The sequence below is a fragment of the Gadus chalcogrammus genome, chromosome 3 (assembly GCF_026213295.1).
Source record: "Gadus chalcogrammus isolate NIFS_2021 chromosome 3, NIFS_Gcha_1.0, whole genome shotgun sequence".
NCBI classification, from domain to species: Eukaryota; Metazoa; Chordata; class Actinopteri; order Gadiformes; family Gadidae; genus Gadus; species Gadus chalcogrammus.
This window is the reverse complement of record NC_079414.1, coordinates 17,396,286-17,417,861: the sequence shown is the minus strand read 5'-3', so window position 1 is coordinate 17,417,861 and position 21,576 is coordinate 17,396,286. Positions and strand designations below refer to the sequence as shown.

The following is a 21,576-nucleotide window of genomic DNA, read 5'->3' as shown; positions in this document are numbered from 1 at the left end:
TTGCACAATGTTCATTGATGGCGCTTCGGTGCAATTTTTAGTCAGTTCGCTGGTTGAAAGATAAAACCTATGACAATAGGAGGTCTTTGTCTGCAAATCTCCCCACATGAATTCAACCGTCGCAAATTGGCGTTTTCACCCTCCATTAATAATTCCGATGGGGCATGCTGGGAGGGATAAAGAGTGAGTGGCTTACCTTCTGGTGCTGCTTGATGAGGATCTCCACCACAATGTTCTGGAACTTCAGATCCATGATGGCCGCCACGGTTTCCTCCTGGGGTCTCATCAGTGTGGGGCCAAACACCACGCCCAGGTTGGCTACGGTCATCAGGTTCTGCTTACTGTGGTCTGCAACACTGGGGAACATTTAGAATGCGTTAGACACGTTGAAAATCTCATGTCTACATCTCTTTTTTTGTATAATTGTTGAACGTTATTATTCACCTTGATCCTTGTTAGCTCATAATTTAAAGCCCATGAGGACTATTCCTGCCCCAACTCCTACTTTTCAGGCCCATCCATATCATCATTCTGTTGTGCAAAGCGTTCCCAAAAAACGAACTAAACTTTTTTTTTCTTTGTGTGGAAAATATCCGACCAATACCAACATCGTTGATGCATGATCTCATTCAGTAATCAATAGGCAGTTGGTCCTGCACAGCACAGCCAATCAAATCCCGGAATTATCAGATCCCATTCAGATCCATTCTGTGCTAACAGTCTGTTTACTTTGGAAATACATCACGACACAGCAAAGGCAGCGCTGTTGCAATCTTAAAACAAAGAGATGCTTCTAATCCAATTCTAATCAAAATGTGAAGCATTTTGAATCTTTCAATGGCTTGCCTTGCCCTTGACCAATGCAAACATAACATAATATTGAGTGCTGCCGTGTAAACTCTTGGATGTCTGCTGTTTATTTCAATGCAGCACCAATACAAAGGCCTACTTTACACTACATTTATATGCATATATAAATGTATATTTAAAAAGTTATGATTGTGTCACTGGCTGACCCATATTCCTTCTACTGAATACGTATATAATAAATACACAAAGGACAAATTAATATTTTCATCTGATCTGTCTGATCTGATTTTTATTCAATTTAACTTATTTGGGGAAAATAAAGAAAAATAAATAGCAAAATATATGTTTCAGAACGCACTTAACATGTGAAAATAAAATAAATATTCAGATAGGTAGAGCAAATTGTTATTCTGAAAATGTGACATTGCACGACCCATCTGCCGAGAGAAAGAGAGTGAGAGTGAGAGGTTTAAATAGCATCAAAGGGTACCTTTGATGCCATAAAACACCAATGACATGTTGCATTTATAACATCTCGGAAGCCATTACAGATACAACTGTGAATTCTTGGCTTTGCTCCTTTTCCCCTCCAGGATGGGCACACACGCCAACTTCAGAAAAAATGTCTCTCTCACTCAATCCCTCTCTCTCTCTCTCTCTCTCTGCAGTCTGGAGAATTTCATGCTGGATAATCCAAATTCAATGTCAATAGCACTGCCTTTTTTATTTTTTGTATTTTACCAAAGCGCAATTCTGTGGCAGGTTTCTATGAAATAAGATTCGGCAGACTTTGACAGCCTACAGGGGAGGGGAGATTATTTACTTATCTTTAATTTACTTTCATTTTGTTTATTAAAAGCTCACAGAGGTTTAAACCATGTAATGATAGCCAGCAGTATTTTTAAAAACCTCCCATCCTGTCTAATCTCCTAAATGGAGCTGGGCAGAACGGTTGTCCATTCATGGTGAATGGGGTAAGCTCAGGGGGGGCTTTAATTTGAGTGCTCCCTTTTTCTTTTTTACTTTCATTCGACTGCATTTCATTTGGCTGCCGGGGGTTTGGGATGCGGCACGTTGAACAGGTAAAGCATCGGTTAGGGACAGTTCTAACACCTGTAAATATTACAACCGCCTGTGATCTAATGAAAGAGCAGGAAAGTTCAGCTTGCCGGCTGCCTCCAACTTTAACGGAGAGAGAGGGAGAGGGAGAGGGAGAGAGAGAGAGGGAGAGAGACAGACACAGAGAGAGAAAAAGAGGAAGACCGAAAGAGATGAGAGTGACAGCAGGGAAGGGGGAGTGAAAAAGTGTGGGAGTGAGCGAGAGAGAGAAAGGGAGAGCATGTGGAGTGAGAAAGAGGAGATAGACTGAAAGATGAGAAAGAGCGAAACAGGAGCAGGAGGAGGAGGAGGTAGAGGAGGAAGAGGGGGGCAGCAGGAGGAGAGGGGTGGGGAGGATGGAGAAGAAGAGTAGCTGAACTGTAACCAAGGAACTGAGATCACTCACTTGGCCAGATGCTTGAGAACGAGCCCCAGGGTGTGTTGGTTCTTGTCGGGCAGTTTGTGGACCAGGCAGTGGATGGCTTGGAAACGAGACTCTGGACTACCACTCTCTGTTTCAGAGCAGGAGCAGCGATAAACACATAAACACACACACACACACACACACACACACACACACACACACACACACACACACACACACACACACACACACACACACACACACACACACACACACACACACACACACACACACACACACACACACGCACCCACAGGTTACTAGCATAGCGTTTCCCTGCAGTCGTAGGGTGCCATTGCTGCCCAGGTTGGCCACTGGAACAGTGTTATAGCACAGTCTACTGAAGGGCACTTGAGTGTTGGCTGGTTATTGATATGCTTTCAGTGTGCAGAGCTGCAGATATATAGCCCATTTTGACAGCTATGTCGTGTCTGCCTAGTTGGTATTTACAGTGAGAAATACTGCAGATTAATATAGGCTACTCTATACATGGTAATACTTTAAAATAAGTGTACAATATTTGACCATCAATCAGCATTAGCTAATGCAGTAATAAGCATTGACTAACAGTTCTTTAACAGTAAACTAATGGGGTTGTAATCATTAACCTGTGGTGTTCTTTTGTACTAATGTTAACCGTATTGTTTTCGTTATAACTGAGGTATAAATTGATACATTATTTAATAGGGTTCAACCCATTTACCCTGACCCCTACACTAGTGCTATTAAATAATGCTTATTACTGCATTAAGTGTTAGTGTTCTTTTGAATTTATTCAGCCACAACATCCTAACAGATTCAGTTTATGCTCATCCATACATGGAGAAGAAGCGTACCGTGTGAAATATGGGTAAATCTAAGTAAGGCAGAGGTGTTATGGTGATATACTGTATGGTGTGGAGCATGGTGGAAATTGGCAACAGGGGTAGCTATGCTGGGTGGGAAAGATAGTTTTGTGTTGCTGCTGCTGCTACCGTGTAAAAGGGTTGTGTGGAAACCTCAAAGATCATTTCTTAAACATGCACTCACACATGGGCATCTGGCCGCCCACACACACACACACACACACACACACACACAAACCAGACACACACACACACACACACACACACACACACACACACACACACACACACACACACACACACACACACACACACACACACACACACACACACACACACACACACACACACACAAACCAGACTCACATACACAAATAGTACACAAACACACATGTGCGCACACACACACACACACACACACAACACTGTTGCAATAGAAACAACAAGGATTTGATCATAGAAGAAGCTTCTTATGGATGCTGTCAACCATCAAAATATTTAAGTGGTAATCCAACCCCCCCCCCCCCCCCCCCCCCCTCCCTCCAGCACACACACACACACACACACACACACACACACACACACACACACACACACACACACACACACACACACACACACACACACACACACACACACACACACACACACACACACACACACACACACACTCTCTCTTCCATCCTTATGTGGGCATTGCGAATGACAGATAAAAATGTCAACCTAATCCAATTATAACACATTTTGTAATGGGACTCATGTTTGACTCACAAAAGTTTGATTTTAAAGTGATTTTTATGTGGATTAATACTTATTTATTTGCTCTGTTTTATAGTCAAACTAAATAACAAGTATTTAGTAAAGGTCTCCCTGTAGCTTTAATACATTGTGTTAATCTTGGTTAACTGATGAAAAGTATATTGATTAAAAAATATATTTGGTGCTGAATAAACCTGATAACAGCAAGATTCAACTAGATATCTGTGTAAATTCTAGATAGGAGGACACCGAATGCATACCTAAAATGTATGATCACAATATCACCAACAGGTTTATCAGTATTCTATTTGCTTAGACATCTGAGCCTTGATCTGATTGGACATTGAATAGAAAGTATATCCAATGAGAACCAGCCAAAACTCTGATTAGCAATTCGCACGTCTCTTTTTGAGGTGATTTCCCCATATTCTAAACATGAATGGCGGTTAATAGAAAGCGAGGACAAAAGGCAACCAGAAATGACAACTTGGTAAATTCAATAAAACAATTTGGACAAAATGCATTCAGGTTGAATGGGTGGTCCTCAAATGTAATGCAAGCAGTGGTAGTGCTAGTGTATATCCATACAAATGTGGTTATGTGAAAACTTACTTGCAGGATTGATGAAGTCTTTATAAAGTCCATAGGTCATCAATGGCTCAGGAAGGCTCCTTGAGTATGAGAGAGAGAGGCAAAGAGAGAGAGAGAGAGATAAAGAAAGAGAGAGAGTGAGACAAAGAGTGAGAGAGTGATAGAGAGACAAAGAGAGAGAGTGAGAGAGTCAAAGAAGGAAAGAAAGAAAGAAAGAAGGAGAGAGAGAGAGAGAAAGAAAGAAAGAGAGAGGGCCAAAGAAAGAGAGGAACAAAGAAAGAGAGAGAGACAAGGGAAGAAAGAGGCAAAGAAAGACAGAAAGAGAACCAGAAAGAAAAGAAAAAAAGAAAGAGAGAGAAGGAGAAAAAGGAAAAGAGAGTAAGCGAGTTAAAGTGAGCACAGAGGGACATAAATAGACGGTGCACTGTTTTATAGGGTCTGCACACAGCAATGATTAATGTGGCTGTGCCAGGGGATGGAATTAGATGGCGCGCCCGTTGAGATAACCAAGTTCATCTGAAGGTACTTTCACACTGCGGCTGGAGCCCGGCCAAGGCTACTTAGACCCAGAGGAGAGCGAACGGCGGGCCGACCCCCAGTTCTGCTCCAGCGTTGGACCGGCCAACACACACACACACACACACACACACACACACACACACACACACACACACACACACACACACACACACACACACACACACACACACACACACACACACACACACACACACACACACACCAAGTAGGATACAATGGGGTGTAATGTGTCATAATAACATAACGGCAGATCAAGTTTGCACAACTCCACCGGTGTTTATGAAGTGGGGGTAGAAAGCGATCGGCGAGTTCACACTCGAGCGAAGAGACAATGAGCGTGGAAAATTCCCATGACCTATGGCGGCCTACGGCAGTGAGGTGCTCTGGCGCGGGGTGAAAGACCTCTGAGCTCGGAACAGCCGGCCCCAACATGTCCTCCCCCCATGTCTTTCAGAATGAAGGGAGCAGAGAGCGAGAAAGATGATGAGGGAAAGAGGGTGGGAAACAGAGACTGACTGTCAGGAGGAACGAGAGAAAAGGAAATGGGAGAGGAAATAGAGGGAGAGGTAGAAGGGACGAGAGGGAGATAAAGAGGAAGACAGAGAGAAAGAAATGGCACAAGAAGCATAAAGAATTAAAGAAAGAATGATAGGAGAGAAATAAAGAAAGGAAGGGAGGGAGATTGAAAAACAGAAGGAGAGAAAGAAATAAAGAGAAAGAAGGAAAGAAAAAGAGAGCAAGGAACAGAACGAGAGAAAGAAAGAAAGGATGAGAACAAAAGAAAGAAAGAACGAGATGATGACAGAAAAGGGAGAGGGAAAGAGAAAGACAGGAGAGAAAGAAAGAAAGAAAGAAAGAAAGAAAGAAAGAAAGAAAGAAAGAAAGAAAGAAAGAAAGAAAGAAAGAAAGAGAAGAGAAAGATAGAAAGAAAGAAACAGAAGAGAAAGAGTGCGAGCCAGAAGAAAGAAGTCCATGTTCCTCCACAAACGCTTCTGGGCGATCCACTAAAGCCAATTAACACGTTTAGTAATACTTTTGCAATGTCCATCATTTATCCGTCATATGTGATTTAGAAAAAAAAGGAGGTGGCAGAATGAGGTGACAGAACAGGTAGGAGAGTAAGATATCAAATAAACTAATATTTCAGGGGATGTCTTGAGTCAGCACCGATCTTTTTTCTGAATAATGAAACTGTCACATTTATGAGGCGGGACCAGGGAGTACTCACACAGTGGACCTGTGGAAAGTCAAATCCCAAACTAGAATGAAACGTGGAAGAATAACATGTCTCGTAAGGCATATTATTGGAATAAGGTTGTGAAAACTGTTGAATGAATACAGCCATATGCCCTGTATGTACCATATCATATGCTGAGGAAATGTAATTACTGCTAGAAATGACTAGAATGCAATGTCTAACCCACAATATAATAACAGACGCCTTCCCGGCTCTGTGAGCTTGTTGGGGAGGAGGAGGGAAGTGTGAAGCCGTTTCCACATATGAACCCCTGGACTAAGTCCAGAGAGTTTGGATCATTGTCTGGAGTTGCCCCTTCAAAGATGCAGCACTTGAATATTTCTTCTTCTTTGCATTCGCCACACGTATGTAGACCAGTATCTAGTCACTTTGACTCCTCCTAAGGCCTGTTCCATTAACATTGGGGATCAATCGGACATTACACAGATTATGTACCAAGGAGCTGGCAGGGAAATATGTGTTTATTGTCTGGTTCAACCGATTCGGACATTTGCGTCCTCACATACAGCTCTGGGTAACATCCGGGCCAGTTCAAGGTTGCAGTGCATGTGTGAAAGAGGCTTGTGTTTGCGTTGGTGTTCAAACGTGGCTGCGGCGTGCGTCTCACCTCAGGTAAAGCTTCAGGGCACTGGTTATCGTTTTAACGTCCCATTCTTCACTGGTGGACAGATCCACCTCGTGGCTCTTCTCTTCTGCATCGAAACAATCAAACACAAAAGTCATGGGACGCGATTAAACACACTCTAATGAGCCCCCTTCTTCTTACTTCTTCTTCTAGAATTACAGCAGCAGTAACTCAACTTTCTATGTGTGGGGTCTTGATTAACAAAAGTTTGAATATTGTACAATGAAAATAACTCTCGGTAATTGGCCATGTGGGAGGATAGAGCCCTCTCCTCCAGCCTCACTTCCTGGGCAGGAAATCACAGCTGCTGGAGAGGGTCCACTGGTTCTTTACACGTTATGGAGTCTAATTAATCCCTGACTGCTGCACCGGGTCCCGCAAGGGGTGGAACCAGGGAGGGCTGGGTAGCGACAGTGAATCAAGGAGGTTGGGGTTACAGTTGCACCTTAAGTTATGCCCCTAGTGAGTAGGGTAACGTGGAAGCAGAATCTACATAAGTTGTCCGTGTAGCCCAGGTCACAGAGGAAACCTGTTACCGGGACGATTTTCGGTCCATTCATGTGACTTTGAATACAGTGGCTCAGTGGCTGAACCCACTAACTCGTTAACCACCTAGTAGGTGTGCATCATAGCAAACCAGTTTCGAATCCGATCTGCGGTCCTATGCTACAGGGCATCCCCATTCGGTCTCAACCTACTTTCCAGTCTCTCATTACTCTGTCTATAAAGCCATACAAAATAAATAAATAAATGAGCTAAATCCCCTTGATGTTCTGCTTTTCCCCTGCCGTTTTGGTACACAACATCATCTGCCCAACATCACCCTCTGAGAGCTACAGTTTATATGTGGAGTACGCAACTAATTGTGTGCGCTTCTATGGCTGTACAGTATGCTTTGTTACTTTAGTGAAATCAAAGATTAGGAGGTCAGACTTTCTTTAGATCAGCCAAGTTAACAGAACTGTACTGTGGACCTGGACTGGGATCAAATATGTTTGTTCATCAACAAAATGTGGCATTGAACCCGAAACCGTTTTTTTAACATGATGTCTTCTTTGTCAAGATATAAATCTAAGCCATTTGGTCCCTGTTACTAAAACATTAGGGAAACCAGGATAAAAATCCTATGTTTGTGCAACTGTTCGCCAACCAGTTTGGGAAAGTTCTATCCTGCTTCAAACTCCGGTGCCGTCCTTTTTCGTGACACTGTGGGGAAGTGTGTGTGGATGTGTTGAGCTCCGCCTGGCCAGCGAGTGTACGTTGACGGCCGTGTCCGAGAGGGGGATAAACTTCTTGGACACCTATGATACAACGCCACGGTGGAAGCATGGAGCTCCGTCTGGTGCGGTCTATTTTGACGTCTGGTTTCGAGAGACAGTTATGCATCTTGATGCTTGATGCTTATGTTATAGCGCCACAGTGTGTGCCTCATTTCACATAAAACATATCTCATTATAACGCTCCTACACAACGACAGTACTATAAAAGTAACCCAAATGGGTAGTAACCACGGGGATAACACGTCGCCCCCTCCTTCCTGGTACTCTCAGCCCAAAACACTTTTACTTTACCAACTGTTTAACATTTAGTTTATATTTAACGTGTACGGATTTGAGCTGCAACAGGGGCTTCACTTACGCTTTAACATGATAAACAGCGGTTCAAAATGCATGTAGTAATGGAATGTTGTTCAGGGTATGGGTTATAATCGTATAAATATTGTGTAGATGTATTTCTTTTTGCGACTAGATGTAATTAGGTATACATAATTTATACATGGCGAATGATGCAACACAAAATAAACTTAATTAAATAAGTCTCATCATGGGCCATTTATCCCGAAATGGTCGTAAAAAGGAAGTGCTAATGGGGTGATATGTTTCTTATTAGGTATTCATCGTTATGATACAGGCCAGTTACTGGCATCGCTGGCTCCCCCTAGTGTTCGAACACCAGAAAGTATGCTTTAATCCCTCGTAGGCTTGGATACGCAAACCTGTTAAAATATAGACCAACGGAAGTGAGATATGGGGCACTGCCTCTGCCCAGTCTAATCCATATTTTATTGACTTCTAGGTAATGAATTATTTCTCACTATTTTTCCTTCCCAACCTAACATATTATAAGTAGTATAAAACCAAGAGAGAAGCACAGCAGGTGTTTCGAATTGAACTGTGTGGAAACAAAATTGTTTACACAAAGTATAGATTACTATTAACTACAAAGCTTAGAAAAAAAGCATTTTCCTGCATTATGGGGAAGATGTGATTACATTACACATTTTTTCTCCGGCAGTTTATGTTATTGCTATTAGGTTATTGCTGCGCCCTACACTGAGATTAAATAAGCCTGTCCACTCAGCAGTGGTTTCAGAGGTTGCACAACATTAAAATCTCTAAGGGGCCGCATGCGGGATGGATAGGACTGCGTTTTGGGGGGGGGTATGACTATTGACTTGGCAAGAACCAAGAAAAGCAAACATTCTCTTTAGCAAGAAGTAAAGAGTATCTCATTTCCCTTTCTGGATTTCCACATCTATTATTTCACTGCCAAATGGCACATATACGTTAACTTTAATGGGGTGCTAATAATAAATTGCATTTGGGCGCCATTTTGTGGCTGCCCAACTGGATGCCCTAAAACTGTACTCGTATGATAATACGAGTACAGATAATATTTCTGTAGAGAACATAACATCAGTATAACTTGAATCACACACATTAGAGGATAACGTGTGTAAAGACGCCTACTATGCAAGTTCCAACATGTGGCATCTATAAAACCTATCCCTCATCACCTGAAATTCAACTCAACCTAATTCTCCGTCGCGACGAGAGGTATACCTCAAAACACCCAAATGTGGCGTGTTTTCAGCTGCTAAAGGGTGTTGATTTCCAGACAACCAACAGCCCTGTCTTCCACCATATTAGGCGAACCCTGTGCTCTATAGCAGAGTGTTAATGGGGTCTTAACACTGAGCTGGCAGTTTGGAGGCTAGAGGAGCTTGGTGGGGGTAGGGGACGGGGGGAGAAAAGCCAGGGCGAGCCCAGCCAGGGGCTGGCATCGGTCTGGCTCTGTTGTCATTCAGCGCACAGAGTAAGAGTAAAGCTGATGTCTGAGGGAGACGGCAGGAACCAGGAGGGCAGACGAGGGGGGGGGGGGGGGGGGGGGGTGGGGGCTGGAGGTGAGGGACAAGATCCTGGAGAACAGGTTCAGAGTCTAAAGAGATGCAAGGGGAGAAGAGATGGGTGTGAAGGAGGGTTTGGGATTTGTTTGTTGTTGTTGTGCAAGCTATGGTTAGAGAGAAACCGGATGCAAGGTTTATAGAAGTGTGGCTTAGTGTGACTGAACAAAATGCTAAGTGGCCACCTTCCTGAGGGTGTGGATGGGTGAACTCGGGGTCTCGCTGACTGGACATGCCACTATCAAGACCTGGTCCCCTGCATGGTAGACTGAGGTCTGTGTGTTGTTAATATCGGCCAAACAAGAAAGAAAGAACCAACGAACCAAAGTAAGAACGAAAGTGTAGGCGGAGGTCGAGAAACCATAAAGTACATATCCCTATTGCTCACACATAGAATGAACAATGGAGGAATAAAGCACAAGCGCGTGTCTCACCAATCATTAGTGCGAGGAGCTTCTGGACCTTGGAACTGACCCCCACCACTCTGTACAAGCCCTGGTCATTGATGCCTACAAGAGACATCAATATTAATACATTCAACATCAATATCTCACTAGAATAGAAAGCATAGTTGTACTAGAATACGTTTTAAGCCTGTTTGAAATAGCTAGAAAAAAGTTGTCAATCGAATACAAAGGTGGAACTATGCGCGGCACTTGCGCATATTTTACACATGTTCAAAATATGAAAAATATTTATTTTAACAATTCAACCGAGGCAGTTGCATTATAGTTGAATGGTTTTAATAATGGAGCAAGTCTGCCCTCTTGTGTTATAATAATGTAGCTACTTCTGTTTTAAAAAGCACATTACATCATTCTACCGACGGCTCCCTGTATTCTCTGAAATTCCTAGTCTAAAAGAAACATACCTCTTTTCTCTATGGCGTTGATCGAGTTCTGCACAAAGCCCATGCCCAAGTCATCCAACTGGGCATCAACTACAGTGGAAGAAATAAGTTTGAGAAGAAAAGCTTGAACCATCCCCAATAAGTTAGACAAAAACTTAGTTGAAACTTGATCCATCTCAACTAGACACATACTTCCTCTTTCTTTGGAGCAGGTCCTTCCAAGATAATGTCCGAGCTGGAGAAGCAAAAATAAATGGAAAAAGCCTAAAACACTTTTATTACATTTACTGTCTTTCAACCCATTTATATTGATGAGGAATGTAAGCGACAGTGACGCTGGGTGACAACATGATAAGCCAGCCTGTTATTTTACATAAAGACATAAACAGCATATAGCCTTGTTTTGCCTGGACGAGCCAAGAGGGAGTGTGAGAGATGATGAGAGGGTAGAGAGGGTAGGGTTAGCTGACTCACAGGCTCCTTCCCTCCCATGGCCTGCATCCAGAATTTGTGGTCATCTTCGGACATGCTCTGTACTGTCAGGACCGTCCCGGGACTGAGAGGGAGAGAGAAACAAAATAATACATGATATGATCTAGTAATAACACAACAACAACCAGACTGTATGAAAACATGGGGCGGAGTAAAACCACGGTTTTCTTATTGTCGACATCCCCCATGAAACCATGTCCAGCTCACAAGTCTGTCCTGTGAGCCACAAATAGACAGCTTACCTTTCTGCGGCCTAGACAGCTTTTGTTTTCCAAAACCACACTAAACAAGTCCCGGGTGAATCCTGTTGCTTAGGTCAGCAGAAATCACCCGTGTCGTTTATTCAGGCTTCATATTCAATTTTTCTTAAAACATCTGTGTTAAAGATGCTGTTGGGCGATTTCAGAGTTCAAAATAGAGAAGAAGGACAGGGGAGCAAGATTTTGAAAACACCAACCAAATAAACTCCCCTCACTCCCTACATTGGTCGACCATTATGAGGTGTCGCATTCACACACCTGTGATTGACACAGGCGAGTTGGATTACCCAAATAAATCATTGAAAAAATGCCTTGATTGGTCAGAAATGTGCCTGCCGCAGTCTAAAATCAAATTATTCAAATACAGAGGCAGGCCCGTAACCAGAACGGATGGCAATGACATTTCTTATTACACCCAAATCATGCACTTCCATCTTTTAGCGATAGCAAGACAGGGATGGTAAACAACCCTTTAGTTTGCAAGTGCCTTCCTAGCAAAAATAAAGTATATGTTGCAGTAGGAACAACACTTGTGAGCACCCAGGAACCTGGGATTGTAGAAGAGTTCTGCAATACTAAGAATAACTTTTATTTTTATTAGCCCTCAAAGAGACGGATAAGCTTCAAATTAAAAATCTCAGGTTGGTGTTACAGCTGTGACGTCACAGGATAGTGGCTTAAGATGTAGGGCAGTACAGGCACAGAGCCTGACAAGAGACCACATTAGCGTGTCACGACTTAACCCTCAGTGCCCACAAGTTTCCTCTCGAGCAGAAAACCCACAGGCCGAGAGGTAAACATTGAGCAAACACAAACGTTGGTAGGCTTACTTACGACAGCGCACATGACTGTGGTAGAAGACAGGTTGATGGAAAACATTGCCAAACACAATGTGGAGATGTACGGATACTGAATGTAGTCTGTTTCGTATCGTTAGGCTTCCGTGTTGTTAAGCCCATTTCAGACCAAAGATTCGCCTTGCAACGACTTGCAACGAGACGGTTTTAGAACGTCGCAGGGGCGGTGTGAACTGGTCGTTGCAAGGAGTCGCAAGGAGATGCAAGGAGTCGCCAGAGATTGAACATGTCAAATCGCAAGGTCCAGTTTTAGAACGCGGCGATTTAGCTATTTCTCTTCAGCCAATCACAGCACAGAACGTCACAGCCTTACTCCGTCCCGGTACCGCACTGTCCACTCCAGCATACAAATATACGAAGATGGCAGACTTCTGGTCCGAGGACAGGGAGGAGAATTTAATTTGCTTGCTGGAGGAGCAACCTGTCCTTCACGACGTTGGCAGTAAGGGGTATAGCAACAGGGACAGCAAGAAGAAAGCATGTTGCGACATCGCGGTGGCACTTAGTGTATTCGGTGTTTCAGTTCTACTCGTGACCGTGTTAACTGATGACCATCAGCCGAATGCGTCGCTTGTTGTCGTGGCTACGCCAGCTGTTGGAAATCGGGACCAGACACGTAGCTGTCCTTGCGAATGCCTCTTTGATTTGTTTAGGCAGCATTTGTGAGTTCTCTATCTATGCAGGTTAAGGTTTGCCCTCCCTGCACAGTTCTACAGTGCAGCTGCTGTTTCCATTTCGGTGGCCTGGGTATAATTGCTTTGTGGTATATACAATTCAATCAATTCAATTCAAATTACTTTATTTTTCCGTTAGGAACTTCAGATGTGGAGGAGCAGCAGGGTGTGTCCATACCCAACAGTACATACAATAAACAAAAGAAAAACACGCACACACAATACAAGTATATTGGTTATGCCCTAGCGATTGATAACCACTCTTCATAGTTATTTCAGGAGTGTTCCTCGATGGGAACCTCTAAGAATAAACCAAAAGTGACAGGTCATTCATGATATTCACTGTCTTCACAAGCACACGAAGATCACTGCGATCCTCTGGTCTACCTTTTGCCTCTACCATCGGAAATACATTGGGCAATGCCGACTCATGGCCAGGGCTGGCACAAACCCCAGGGAGATGGAGGGGTGCACTAGAATTAATTGTATTATTTCAATAATACAATAAAATATATGTTTATCTTGTATAACCTTTAATGGTCTGATGATACCTCTTGGATCTGTGGTTCCTCGTACATTTAAATAGTTTGTATGATGATGATAATTTAGCGACACTTGATGCCCTTCCACGCACAGCGCAAGCCAAATGAGTACGTACCCTTGGATCTGCGTTTGTATGTCTGAAGGTTGTGTCTGTTTTTGCTTTATCTTTATGAGGTCATTGCCTATGTGAGGATCCATTCACAGTATAACCACATAAAACAAAGAGATAATGTGAGAACAAAGATGAATGGTGTATACCGATCTGTGATGTCAAGGTCCAGGCAGAACCTCCGATCCAGCACGTCTGTAGTTTTGCGGACACAGGACTTTAGGGTGACCGACTCGGTTTCCCCCTGAAGAGAGGAAAATGGCCCAATCAGAATACATTGCTGGATGAATGATCACATTGAATGACTTCGATCCATGATCTAATGATTTTATCCAAACCAAGTTAAATATGTTTTTATCCAATACGGCTAGGATGCCTGCAATGTGGACATAGTGGACATAGTTCTTACTCGAACCATTCAGCGGGGAGTTGACCACCCATCTGAAAGCCGAGTCTAGGCCCTGCCCTCAATGGCCCTACATCTATGAGCCAGTCAAACTATAATAAAGTTATTAATTTTCTTTGGAATAAGAAAGGTCAAATAAATAGGTTCAGCATTTCAAACTTGTTTCCTGAATTTTGCTGTTTTAACCGGCTTACATTTCTTTGCGGGGATACAGTAATCATTGTTATAAAGAGAGACATAACTGACTGAAGTCAGTAGGGCTGTCCCCTGAAAGTCGATGATTCCTTTATTTTTACAAACTACAAGTGCAATGCGTGCAACGCGCAAGCATATATAAAAGGCCTACAGCCTACCAAAACAGAGTGTTAATAGAAAGAAACTAATTTTTTAAACCTCCAAAAGACCTGCCCCGCACGGCCGCCGAATAATCGAATCTCTGGACTGAAAAGGCAGATCTGATTAGACTCAGAAAACTCAGAGTCTGGGACAGCCCTAGAAGTCAGTCATGTTAACATGCCTTGCAGACTGTAGTCTAGTGTAAGTAGTGTAACATTATGTGTTTGGATTGGTACTCACCATCTTTCCACCAGATCTGTGGTCAAAGGTCACCATGTGCAAGATCTTCTGCTCCTTGACGAACGTGCAATAGCGCTTCACCCAACTCGAACCAAAGGGAGGTGGTCCTGGAATATGCGCACACAGATGACCACTGGAGTTCACTGTAGCATTACATTATTTAGTGTCTGAATCAAACTAGATTATTCGGAGCATGCAATGACTTTCATCTACCATTCTATTTGATGCTGTATATTGCGGTTTTCATTAACCTAAGCTGTACCGCACTTATGATAACCCTTGTTGTTTTTTTCAACTTGTTCAATAAATAAACTGACAGCACTTGATTTAGTAGATTATTTTATCTAAAGCCACTTACAGGCAGAACTGAGAATGATCAAAGCATTCGCTCGATATTGTCATACAAAGTGCTTTCCCGGGTTCCACCAAAAATCAACTGATAAGAATGCAGTGCAGCTATGGCCAACAAAAAACGTTTATTAGCCATAGTTAAGTGCACAAGAGGGGTTAGTGCAGGTTAAATGCACAATTAAATCCCTTGATTTAAAACACACTCAGCACCGGGGAGCAGTCTTACGTTTCTCTTGTACATAAAGGTAGCCCTCGCTGCTTATCGGACTGGTCTGTCTGTATTCCTGTGGCGCCTCCCTGATCCGCTTCATCAGCTCGTTCACTTCCAGCCGTGCCCCCTCGAACCGACTCCTCGTCTGTGGGGGGAGAGCTAGCGGGTCAGAGAGACACTGGACGGCCGTCACTTCCAGGTGCTCTGGGGTCACACAGACAGCAGTCATGATGCACAACCGCTGGAAACAAAAACTCTGAATGCTTCCCCAGGAAACGTCCTTGAGTTCCCTTAGGGAGGTTCGAGAGGTGGACGTATTCAGGCAGGGTCAGAAAGATTGTGGATACTGCTATAACACACACATTGGGGTGTTTTTATTTGGTCGTAGCAAGAGTAGTATATCCATTCGATTTTTTAAATATTTGATGGGTGCCTTTTTGTGCCTTGGTGGACAGGAAGGTGGAGATGGATGGGACAACAGGTCAGAGGAGAGAAGGAATGACAGGCAGCAAAGGACCACAGGTGGGAATCAAACCTGGGTCGCTACAAGGGGTATTGCCTAAATGGTTAGCGCACTAGGGGGTTGAGCAACGAGGCCGCCCCATCCCTGATATTTCGAATGGGACTTGTAATGTAATGTTATTATAAGGTAAAAGCGGAAACATCATCAAATGGAATGAGTGATTTTATAGGTGCCTCTTACATTCTGGATATTTATCTGCAAGTCCTGCTTGTAATGGTCAAAGTCATTGGCAAGCTCAAATCCCTGGTGATAAAAGGTGAAGACTGTCTGGAAAAAGGCCAGCATCTGGAGAGACAAAGGGAGAGGAAAATAGGCTTAAGATTAAGCAAAGTAAATGATAAACTCAAGGGAAATCGGCATTCAATCTTTAAACACTGTTTGGATTTAGTCATGATCATTTAAACTGATGAATGAATGAATGGATACTTTTTTGGTATATATGGTTTATCATGCATATGTATATAATATACCTGTCAGAATACTACCACCGGTTGACTTACCGGTTCAACGCATTCAAACTTCTTCCTCTCCTGGATCTCCTGCAGTTTGCATACGTAGTCAAGGGACTCCTCCTGGAAGTGCAGCCTCATGACCTCTACCTGGCTGTCTGCCTGAAGACGAGAAGACCAGCACATTACTAAGTGCTGCTCAGCCATGGGCCGATGCAATGGGGCCAGCGCTGCGTTCTCTCTTGTGACACGCCTCCACTAGCTGTCAGCTAAGTTAACATGAAGTCCCTGACTTTTCTTAGACGATTGAAGTATTTACATTCGCGATACGATTAAACTTCAGAGATAATAATACTGCTCAGTGTGGCAAGTGCTGTTGTCCTGTGAATTTACTCTTTGGCGTTTATGTACCCTGTTTGTCAAAAACATTTAATAATAATAAATTGTACACAAATAAATTAATATAAGTGTGTGTGTATATTATCTAATATTGTTATTAATGGTACAGGAACAATAGTATTATGTATGAAGAATGGTGATGATTAACTTCTTAAGTAAAAGTTGTATTGTCCCTGACTTCTGAATTTATTTTATTTTATTTTTTTAACAGTTAACAGTTCAAGGTTGCTTCCTCTCCTCGTCAAATCAAGCCATAAGTCATATGGCATGGCATGACCACCCATATCTCCTCCATACATCAGGATCTCAAAGGCCAAAGGGGAAAGACAGTAAAATACATTGTTTATAGGATTGTATTTCCCTTCTTTACAATGCACAACGTCAAAGCTTTCCCTCCGGCAACGTAAAGCCCTTCCAGCCCAGCGTGTGTGTAGCCGGGGCCACGATTATGTCATGGGTTGTTCCAACGCCCACAGCTGCTGGGGCTTGACCTTGGTAGTACTCTAACACTGAGCATGCCTTTCCCCTCCACACTTTGCCAGGAAAACGGCTTGTTACTGTTAGCCGGGCCAGCGGAAAGTCACTGTTGAAAAAGAAAAACCCTAGCTGCCCATCACCATGACACTGGAGACAAATCCCCCTCCCCCGTGCTGTATTTTTCCTAACTTCTTAAAGAGAGAGTTTGTTCCCTCTTTTTTTCTCTTTCCTTCTCTTTTGACTTTACTCCATTTCCCTATTTGTGTGCTTTGGAGACGTGACGGTACCTCTTGGAGCTGAGGCTCCTTCTTCTTTGCTGACATGTTCAAAAGCTTCTCCAAGGAGCTGTAGTACTTCTCCGTTTCCTTCTCATACTTCTTCCTTTCCGCCTTGAAGAAAGAAACAAAAACGCAGTGTGATAAGTTGAAGGAGTGCAAGAAAACAAAGAGTGGGGTTTGCTTTAAAGAAATGAAATGATACGATTTTTTTATGTAATTTTGCATGCAAAAAGTGTCTGAAGTCATACAGTACCCTTGCCGCGCCCAGTTGCTCTTTACGGAACTTCTCAAGGGGTTTCATCAATGTTTCTGTAATGTTCCTCATCTAGAAAAAACAACACCATGTTTATGTCTTCCTCATAGTTTGCACAGAGCTTTTACATGTAATATTTTCAAACAGACACTTGTGCATGCCAGTTGAAAAAGAAAAGGGGTAGGAGTCTATGATTATAATACAACCCTTGGGTGGTATTAACAGTACTTCTTAGTGGAATAATAATAGTTATTCAGTTATACTTAGATAAAGGGAGATCAGCTTTCCAGAGCAACCAGTAATCGTGAGCGCCTCTACTCAGTAAACCTGTTTAATATAGGCCTACAGTGGTTCTGTGGAGTGAGCCTTTGGGCATAGAAGTATGACTTTTATATAAATAAATTAGATCTTACTTTCAAAATAGTTCATAGTGTCCTTTTCTTATTTTCCTAATGAATATAGGTTATGTTAAGGTAATGGATAAGGATTGAGATTCTTTCATTTGTGCATCACTAAAAGATCTGATGACATGGAGATTTAAATATTTCCACGCTTTGTCCTCAACCGCAAAGCCCATCCCATCCGGACTTGATGAGTAAAGACTGGTAACATTAGTCGTTTTGAAACACATGATCCATTTCTGGGATTGGCTGAAATGTTTTCACCCTGTAGCATACCCCTCACAAGAGAGGTAAAGTGAAGCAACATAAACTTCCAAATCAGCAGGCGCAAACATCTAAAACCCACAGGCTTGTTGATACTTGGTGTTACATAAACAGCAATGAGGCACAAGCACCTCTAGAAAATTTGGTGTTCCTCTAAACATGTCAGGGTCTGCCCCTCCCCTCTTTCCTTTGCACCGTGATGTCACTCTAGACTGAGCACATATCTAAGCTGCATATGTCGCATGACGGTTTCTTCAGCTGGCCCTAAACCCACGGATCAACAGCTTCGTTGCCCACCGACAGCCAACAACGCAGGCCTCTGGGACATTACATAGTAATGATACAGCAGGGGCAATCCTGCTCTCACCCTATCAAGTACCAACAAGTATGTGGGTTTAGACAACCTCAGCACACAGCCAGACAGTGCTCATTACAGGAGAGGAGCTAGCTAACTAGCTAGCTGAGGGAAGGAGGGGAAAATGAGCGAACTGCATGGCGTGAAGGTGCCTTGGGGTGCTTTCCTTAAGACGTCTGCTGGTTTCTATCATCTCTGCACAATGTGACTCAACTTGCGCTGAACTCCAGTCTCAAGGGTAACCTGAGCCTGTAGTGCTCGCCCTCCAAAATAGACTTGCTTTTAGTATAACCTCATCATACTGACCAAGTATGTAGCCAAGCTTCGTATTCGATTGAGAAACTTTGAAAGGCGTGTGTACTTAACGTAGTACCTTGTTTTCATAGCTTGCACCATGATGTCAGGTGTACTGCTATGTCAATCTTATTGATCAAGTCCTGCTATTAAAATGACTGTGGTAACTTTGGTAATTAAACTCTTCAGCCCAGCCTAGTTCACGTCTTGTCTCATGTGCTTGGACAGTGGACCTTAGACAGGCTGCCAAGGAATAAGGGAGGGGCGGTTTATCATGAGTCACCCAACAGTGGATATGTGTTTACGGCACTACCTACTTCTTATTCAGGTCAATTAACATTTGATAGTTTCAGAGACACAATTTTATTGTGTTTCTCACACAATGATTGGGGATTTCAGCACCAATTACGATGCATTATGGAGGTTTTTCAACTAAAGTTGTGGACGGCTAACTGAAATGTATCCGTTGCTCCTAACCAGTAAACAAAGGACTAAAAGAACTCCTATGACAATATCCTATGACTTTGTGTTGGTATTTTCACACAATTCAATGTAATACATGGTTTTAATATGTCAGAAATCATTCGAGTGTGACTGGCACTATGGCGGAGCAACATTGAGTAACAGGAACGAAGCCATGTGACTGAAACACTTCTATAGAGATGAATGAGTGTTTGCTGATCACGCAAACACGAACAAGGACAAGCAAGCATGGGGGATTCACAGACCCAGTAATGAAAAAACAGAAAATAAGTTGTACATTCAAATGCCTGCTTTGGAGATTATCCCTGTCCCTTGCATGTTCCAAAAAGCAATGCTTACCATAAGCTCTCTTTGGTCCTCCAGGTTCTTGAGAAAAGAAGAGAATTCTAGTAATGAATCATCTAAAAAACAAAAATACATATTATTATAACTGGAAATACACCTCAAGAGTATTCATACACAGACAGACTGACACACAGACACACACATGCACAAATATGCATGTGTACTGCATATCACATAATGTGAATCAAAAAAAATTGACCGCCTTATACTGAATATAAGTAATATCATGACAAGTTGTCAATGGTGCAGACTAAGAATCAAACATACGCATAAAAAAACAGTGATAAAAGGTATTTTGTATTGTTGTACTGTACTGATAGGATTCAAACTAAATCTTGTTTGGCAGGTGGAAAGGAGTACAAACAAAACTTACCAATACATTTCTCATCATCCGTCTTCGCATCGCCAATGTACTCAAACTGAAATTCACCAAGGCACTGGGCAAACTTCCTCTGTGCCATCCCAAGCTCTAAAAGAAGGACACAATACATAAAACTAGTTCAATGGAATGTACTATTGCACAATATAAAGAATAAACAATGCATTTGTAAGTTGTTGTGTATTTTGCCATTATTTGCTGTCATTTATTATCAATCCATTTATTCAGTAGAAAAATTGTCGGGGTTGGCCAGGTGTCGTTAGTCATACAACACATGGATCTCAGTGAACCACAACAACATTCTATTAATATCCAATACTAGCAAATTGCTCATTAGGCACGGACAGGAGTTTTACATTATTGATGCAACCATGCAGGTACAGTACACCCAAAAAGTTGACTGCATTGCAAACATCCTGTTACATTGTGTTGCGGCCTGATGCATCCTGTTGCATATCAAACCTCTAATCTGTCAAGGGCAGGAGCTGTATGTTTGCATGCCACTGAAACTTTGATTGCATTGCATGCAAGTATAAACACAGTTAAAGCCACAGCTGAAAGAAATAATGACCGCTTCAAGTCAATTGAGGTGCTAAAACCAAGATACTACTAAAACCACTGTCCAAAAGAAAGAAACGGTTCTATACTAACCGAATAGATTATACATAGAGATCTTGTATATAAGGGCAGAGTGCAGTCATGATATTCTTAAGCCTACCTCTAATACAAAACAATAACACAAGACAAAGTTAGTCCTAAATTACTGTCCGAGGCAGCTTCCATACAAGGGCATTCTTTCGATAGTGTTGACAGAGAAAGGACCCAGGGCAAATGAGTGTATCGGAGCAGTCATGATCTATTTCCAAGCATTGCTGAAATTCCCAGAGGTGGGAATCTCTGGCCTGTATGGATGTTCCCGGGGGAAGCTCTACAGCATGCAGAGGGAGAGTATTTTAAGAACAGAGCTAGGACTATAAGCATATCCCGTGGAGCAACTTTTTTTCATGCTGGCTGAAAACCTTAACTTGAATAAACAAATTACGCTATGACACATTAATAGGACATTTATACTCCCAACAGTTTATACCTTCGGGAGGTGCAGACGATTTATACTTTGTTACGGTTTACACAAGGGTTTTAAAGTGACCACGACAGCCTGCAGTTTAACAGCACACCACAATTAATCTAATTAGGTTTAAGCTTTATTCATTAA

The 21,576-nt window shown here is 42.6% G+C and overlaps 1 protein-coding gene across 3 annotated transcripts in view; it reads right to left on the bottom strand.

Moving 5' to 3' along the window:
- The window catches only part of arhgap10 (Rho GTPase activating protein 10), a 42,224-nt gene that overhangs the window by 12,864 nt on the left and 7,784 nt on the right, over window positions 1–21,576 (bottom strand). For 2 of the 3 annotated variants that reach the window (XM_056586355.1, XM_056586356.1), the window contains exons 2-17: window positions 20,358–20,453; window positions 19,979–20,040; window positions 17,843–17,914; window positions 17,599–17,700; window positions 16,487–16,597; window positions 16,167–16,271; window positions 15,479–15,608; window positions 14,902–15,008; window positions 14,069–14,163; window positions 11,459–11,540; window positions 11,006–11,219; window positions 10,569–10,643; window positions 6,933–7,017; window positions 4,549–4,607; window positions 2,315–2,420; window positions 197–356 (exon numbers count right to left, since the gene is read on the bottom strand). In XM_056586355.1, coding sequence (XP_056442330.1) covers window positions 197–356; window positions 2,315–2,420; window positions 4,549–4,607; window positions 6,933–7,017; window positions 10,569–10,643; window positions 11,006–11,219; window positions 11,459–11,540; window positions 14,069–14,163; window positions 14,902–15,008; window positions 15,479–15,608; window positions 16,167–16,271; window positions 16,487–16,597; window positions 17,599–17,700; window positions 17,843–17,914; window positions 19,979–20,040; window positions 20,358–20,453 — 1,661 coding nt within the window. The remainder of the gene's footprint in view (window positions 1–196; window positions 357–2,314; window positions 2,421–4,548; window positions 4,608–6,932; window positions 7,018–10,568; window positions 10,644–11,005; window positions 11,220–11,458; window positions 11,541–14,068; window positions 14,164–14,901; window positions 15,009–15,478; window positions 15,609–16,166; window positions 16,272–16,486; window positions 16,598–17,598; window positions 17,701–17,842; window positions 17,915–19,978; window positions 20,041–20,357; window positions 20,454–21,576) is intronic. The other variant, XM_056586357.1, reaches the window with a different exon arrangement.